This window comes from Emiliania huxleyi (genome assembly GCF_000372725.1).
Source record: "Emiliania huxleyi CCMP1516 unplaced genomic scaffold EMIHUscaffold_8, whole genome shotgun sequence".
Classification (NCBI taxonomy): Eukaryota; Haptophyta; order Isochrysidales; family Noelaerhabdaceae; genus Emiliania; species Emiliania huxleyi.
In genome coordinates, this window is record NW_005196021.1 from 1,057,631 (window position 1) to 1,063,630 (window position 6,000).

The window sequence follows — 6,000 nt, forward strand, 5'->3', positions numbered from 1 at the left end:
CCCCAGATCCCCCCAGCTCTGCCTAACCATGCTAGCTGCCGGCCGCCTGCGGTCGCGTAGGCCCTCGCCGTGATGCGCAGCTGCTCCGAGTCGAACTCATGCAGCCTCGGCGCCGCCTCGATCGCGATCTCATCCAGCAGCGCCGGGGCGGCGTGGCCGGCGGTGGCGAAGGCGGCGGCCAGGTTGGCCAGCTCGTGAGTCGAGAACTCGCGCAGCCGCGGCGCCGCCTCGGCGGCGAGCGCGTCCAGCAGCGCCGGCGCGGGCTGGCCGGCGCGCGAGAAGGCCATCGCGAGGGTAGCGAGCCTGCGAGATATGGGGAGATATGGGGAGATATGGGAGAGAGAAGGCCATCGCGAGGGTAGCGAGCCTGCGAGATATGGGGAGATATGGGGAGATATGGGAGAGAGAAGGCCATCGCGAGGGTAGCGAGCCTGCGAGATATGGGGAGATATGGGGAGATATGGGAGAGAGAAGGCCATCGCGAGGGTAGCGAGCCTGCGAGATATGGGGAGATATGGGGACATATGGGAGAGAGAAGGCCATCGCGAGGGTAGCGAGCCTGCGAGATGTGGGGAGATATGGGGAGATATGGGAGAGAGAAGGCCATCGCGAGGGTAGCGAGCCTGCGAGATGTGGGGAGATATGGGGAGATATGGGAGAGAGAAGGCCATCGCGAGGGTAGCGAGCCTGCGAGATATGGGGAGATATGGGGAGATATGGGAGATGGAAGGCCATCGCGAGGGTAGCGAGCCCGCAAGCGGCGGTGTGATGAGCCCGGCAGTCAACTACCTTGCACGCCTGTTGTTGTCGCTGTCGCTGCGCCTGTGGCTGTGGCTGTGGCTGTCGCGTCCCTGTGGCTGTCCCTGTGCCTGTCGCTGTGCCTGTCTGTCGCTGTGCGTTGTGCGCCGAGCGCACTATGGCGCCTACAGGACTCCAGCCACCAGCCTATGCTCCAGCCTGAGGGCTTCCCGCGCCTCTACTACCACAAAACAGGTCTGCGCACATCACCGCTCGCCCCCCGTTGTGTACTGCATCGAGTGCTGTGCAGATCGAGGAGGTCGTGTCACGGCGCTGCACGCCCGCACGACTACGACTCCTCTCTCACAGCACACTGGACGCTCAAAAGAAAACCAAGGTCGGCCGTCAATTTTCGTTCTCTTCATTGTTGTAAAAGCCGACGCGCGTCCAACCATCCAGGACGAACATAGCGAGCCATGCTTGGCTTCGACGCGCCTCCATCCGGCCGCTACGGCCTCATCAGGGACGACGCTGCGTCCAGAATGGGGCGTTGCAAACCCCCGAGACGCTGCGCCGCGTCAATGGTGCTGTTTCTTGGCCTCGCCGCCGTCCTCGCGATGGCCGCGACTGACATTGCGGCGCGGTCCTCTGACATTTCAGCAGTCCTCTCACTGTTCGCTCGCACGGCGGATGCACCAAGAGCGTCGGACGGGCGGGAGGCGGTCAGGGTGCCGCAGGGCTTCGCCGTCGAGAGTGACGAGCCAGGCCTTGAGGCCAACCTCACAGCGGACGCCGAGGAGCCTGAAGTCGTGGATGGGTACTCCTACAGCCTCCAGCCGAGCGACTCTCGCCCGTCGCCTTCGCCCCGGCCTCCAGCCATGGGCCTGCCTGCGCCGCCTCCGATACCTCCTCCGCCACCGCCCTCCCCTTCTCCGCCGCCGCCGCCCTCCCCTGCCCCCCCCCAGGAGCAGCCAGAGGTGGAGCCCTCTCCGTCGCCGATTCCAGAGGAGCCGTCTCCGCCTTCTCCGCCGCCGCCGCCGCCGCCGTCAGCACCGCCCGCCTGTCCCACCAAACCCTTTGGCCAATGCGCTGGCATCAAGCCACCGGCGGAGCCTACAGCCTGCTGCCCCCCCGACACAACGTGCGTCCATTTCGGACCTATCTTCGGCTTGTGCGTACCATCGTGATCGGGAAGACACCGTGTCTCAAAGGAGGTCCACGAACAGGGCGTCTGCGACGCACAGCCGCAAAGAACCGTCAACGCGAACCCAACTCAACACAGCGACACATGGCTGAGTCCCGTGTAAACGGGCAACCCCTGGGAGCCACACGACGTTAAACACACCATGTAAAAGCTCTCCGCGAGCTCTCTCGTCACAACCACGCTCCCCACGGAGCACGGTTAAATAAAACGCCGTGTCTAATTTACAAAAAGTCCAGCGCGCCAAACCCGCATTGCGCATATCTCCCCGCCGTCGCCCCCGCCTCCACCGCCTCCGCCCCCCGCCACCACCGCCAAGCCCGGCATCCCTCGTCCCGGCGGTGCTCCCCTTCGCCGTCAACAAGATCGTTTCGTTCGCATGAAAGTCGGGTGCCCCCCCCCCCCCCCCTTCACCACCCACCCCCGCGTCGCGCCCCGGCTCTCTGGGACTCCCTCTGACGCGCGCACACCCCATTATGGCACAATAGCGCGTGCCGGACCGACGACCACAACAAGGGCATGCAAAGTGGGGCCTCGGCTTCGAATCATGCGGGACGAAGTGCCTTTCTTCAGTTTGGTCTGCACGGGTGTACCCCCCCCCCCCCCGCGCCCCCCGCCCATCCCACTATCAATTTCGCGGCGCGTCAACACCCACCACCCCACGTCTCCCCCCCCTCAGGCTTCGAGCTTACCCCACGGCCCGATCCTGTCGACGGTCCCTCTGGACGGATCGGTGTGCTACAAGAAGGCGCCCAAGGAGGCGCTCGAGCCGAGTCGGGGGTGAGGACACAGAACAGGACAGAACCCCGGCGCTACCGGCGCCGCTCTCGAGTCGCGACCTCGCTCGAGGACTCTCGTTTGGCTCTTTGCATGATCGCGCACCTTAGGCTGCGAGAGGCTACGCTCCCCGCTCTCCGTAGCTCCGTAGACCGCCCATGTCTCAAGGCATGTCTTCGTCTCGGAGGCCTCTCTCTGGACTACGACTTTGAGAGCCGCTGCGCGCTGGCCATGTGAGTGCCCCGCCCCCGCCCCCCCCACACACACCTTGGATAGGGGAATCCCTGGACCCTGCGGAGAGTGCGATTTGCATTTTCGGTCCGCCCGCCCCCCTCTAGAGCAGAGCGAGACACGTCCTCCCCCCCAAGCGGCTCGCGCAGTTGGGCCAGGTACCAATTTTGTCGAATTTATTTCAAAATCTGCAGGCGCGGAGCGCCTGCGAAAGTTTTGAAGAAATTTGCAGTCGGGCCTGATTTTCATCAAGATCTTTCAAATTTGCGGTGTGGAGTTGGGGGGTGGGTTAGGTTAGGGTTATTAGGGTTAGAGGGTTAGGGTTAGGGTTAGGGTTAGGGTTAGGGTTAGGGTCAGGGTTAGTCTTGTTGTGTCTGTATATGCCAGCGTTGCAGGGTTCTGCGCTGGGATCTGGCCCCACAGCGCCGACGACTAACTAAGACTCAGCCCCGCACGCTGAGACCTAGGGTACGGGTTAGGGTTAGGGTTAGGGTTAGGGTTAGTCTTCTTGTGTTTGTATGCCAGCGTTGCAGAGTTCTGCGCTGGGATCTGGCCCCAACGCCGACGAGTAAGACTCAGCACCGCACGCTGACCCCACCAAATGCCGCCTCAGGGCGCCAGGCCGCCAGCCACCTCTTACACGCGGCCGGCGCCCTCTCGCGGCAAAAGGGTCGAGCGAGCGGGCAGAGTCGCGATGTCTGCGCACCCGCGTGCCGATGGGCGGCACACGCATCCGAGAGAGGCCCTGTCGCGCCGCCAGTAGCGTTCCCCGCACTCCCCACGCCACCAAATGCCGCCTCAGGGCGCCAGGCCGCCAGCCACCTCTTACACGCGGCCGGCGCCCTCTCGCGGCAAAAGGGTCGAGCGAGCGGGCAGAGTCGCGCTGTCTGCGCACCCGCGTGCCGATGGGCGGCACACGCATCCGAGAGAGGCCCTGTCACGCCGCCAGTAGCGTTCCGCACTCCCCAGCCACGCCACCAATTGCCGCCTCAGGGCGCCAGCCACCTCTTACACGCGGCCGGCGCCCTCTCGCGGCAAAAGGGTCGAGCGAGCGGGCAGAGTCGCGATGTCCCTGCGCACCTGGGTGTTCGCCGCCTATATGCTCTATCCTGTGCCAAGACGGACACGTTTTGACAATCAAAATCTACCTCAAAATTTGCGGCCGCTCCTCGAAATTTGCTGATCAAAATTTGCGGTGGCCCGGATCGAAACCTGTACTTTGGCCAATCGCCAGCCCCACGTGCCACGCCGCACGCGGCCCTTTCAATAAGCCTTTCTGCTTTCTCTCCCCCCCCCCCCCCCCGAAACCCGAGCGAAAGCGCCGTAACCCGTATTCGGTATTGCGTATAGCGACACAGCGGTGTTCGTGCGTCGACAGATGGCACTCGCAGATACGACTTACGAGATCTCGAGCGTCGAGGCTAGACGACACTCATCTAGTATCTAGACGAGCATAGAACATATGGCTCATGGGTCCTCGAGGTCGAGGTGTTTTGGAACAACAAGATTCAAAATACCGAACTAGCAGACACCTACTCGAGACACCTACTAGCTGGGCGCGGGTGAGGCGAACCAGGGGCAGGGGGAGGCGACGCGTAGCGCACTGCGGCCGCGCCGGGTCTCTCTAGTCGACCCACTTGGTCAGGATCTCGGCCTTCTTGCCCTCGACCTCCGTCGCGATGTCGGCAGCCTGCAGTGTGAAAGCTCCAACGTTGGGGTGAATTCGGGCCTAGATTGCTTTGTGTGAAAACGGTCGAATCCCAGTCGGAGTACGTATTCCCCATCTATCAGCTGCCTTCATGCCCGCGTACTTGGACAGGTCCTTGGCGTCCTCCCACGAGAAGAACTTGAGGTCGCCCTCGGCGTACGGCTCGCGGCCAAAGTGGCAGTACGCGGCGGTGACGTTGTACTTGGGCTGGCGCAGCGCGAGGTCGCGGGCGAGCGCGCCCGGGCGGCAGTCGAAGTACAGCTTGACGAGATCCGTGATGGCGGCGGCGGTCAGCTCGCCCTGCTCGGTGCCGTACGTCTCGACGAAGAGCGAGAGCGGCTTGGCGACGCCGATCGCGTACGACAGCTGCACGCACGCGCGCTTGGCGAGCCCCGACTTGACCACCGACTTGGCCATCCAGCGGCACGCGTACGCCGCGGACCGGTCCACCTTGGTGGGGTCCTTGCCCGAGAAGGCGCCGCCGCCGTGCGCGCCCCAGCCGCCGTACGTGTCGATGATGATCTTGCGGCCGGTGAGGCCGGCGTCGCCCTGCGGGCCGCCGATGATGAACTTGCCCGACGGGTTGATGTGCAGGTTGCACTCGCCGCGGTTGTAGATCGAGGTGGCGTCCTTGCCGTTCTTGAGCTTGATCGACTTGAGCGTCGCGAGGATCACCTGGGAAAGGGGGGAGGAGGGCGAGGAGGTGTGCTGCTGTCAGCTCGCCCAGCTCGGGCAACCTCGGGTAGTCCTCGGGTAGTCTCAGATCGCCGGCGCGGCACGGGCAATGCAATCTCGGGTACTCCTCAGCTCGCCGGTGCAGCACCGGCAGTCTCGGGCAGTCTAAAGGGAGTCAGATCACCTTTTCGTGGATCTGCTCGTTCATGTCTTCCATCGAGGGCGCGACCTGGGGGGTGGGGGGGGGTGGGGGGGGGGCGAGGGGGGTGAGGGAGAGGAGGGAGAGGAGTGGTGGGGGTGGTGGGGGGAGACCTGCTCGGCGCCGGTGTACTTGCCGCGGAAGTCGGTGCCCGGCTGCTCCTCGGTCCGCTTCGCCTGAGACGAGGGCGTGTCGCGGCGGTGAGGGGAGAGAGGGAGAGAGCGAGCAAAAGGGGGGCGGGCGGACGGGGGGCGGGGGGGGGGGTACCTGCCTCGGGGGGAGGGGGAAGGGGGAAGGGGGGGGGGGGGGGGGTCCCCTTTGGCGGTTCCCCCGGTTGTGTCCAAAATACACAGGTGGGGATCTTTACGGGTTTAACCAAGCCCCCCGGGGGCTGCTTTTACTTGAATCCCCCCCCCCGGGGGGGGGCGGGTCCAAAGGGCCGAACCAACCTTAAATCCGGGGGGGGGGGGG

At 64.6% G+C, this 6,000-nt stretch overlaps 2 protein-coding genes across 2 annotated transcripts in view; one reads left to right on the plus strand and one right to left on the minus strand.

Moving 5' to 3' along the window:
• Nucleotides 1-1,319: 1,319 nt before the first annotated feature.
• EMIHUDRAFT_198672 (hypothetical protein) lies at nucleotides 1,320-2,953 on the plus strand (the record flags this gene model as incomplete). The annotated part of the gene is made up of 3 exons (XM_005759648.1): nucleotides 1,320-1,544; nucleotides 2,619-2,712; nucleotides 2,904-2,953. The coding sequence occupies 3 exons, from the start codon at nucleotides 1,320-1,322 to the stop codon at nucleotides 2,951-2,953; spliced, it is 369 nt and encodes a 122-aa protein (XP_005759705.1).
• A 1,618-nt stretch (nucleotides 2,954-4,571) lies between these two features.
• EMIHUDRAFT_198673 (methionine S-adenosyl transferase) overlaps nucleotides 4,572-6,000 on the minus strand; it is a gene marked incomplete at both ends in the record, with an annotated part of 3,105 nt that continues 1,676 nt past the window's right edge. Inside the window, 3 exons of the mRNA XM_005759649.1 lie at nucleotides 4,572-4,651; nucleotides 4,721-5,330; nucleotides 5,643-5,705. Coding sequence (XP_005759706.1) covers nucleotides 4,572-4,651; nucleotides 4,721-5,330; nucleotides 5,643-5,705 — 753 coding nt within the window. The remainder of the gene's footprint in view (nucleotides 4,652-4,720; nucleotides 5,331-5,642; nucleotides 5,706-6,000) is intronic.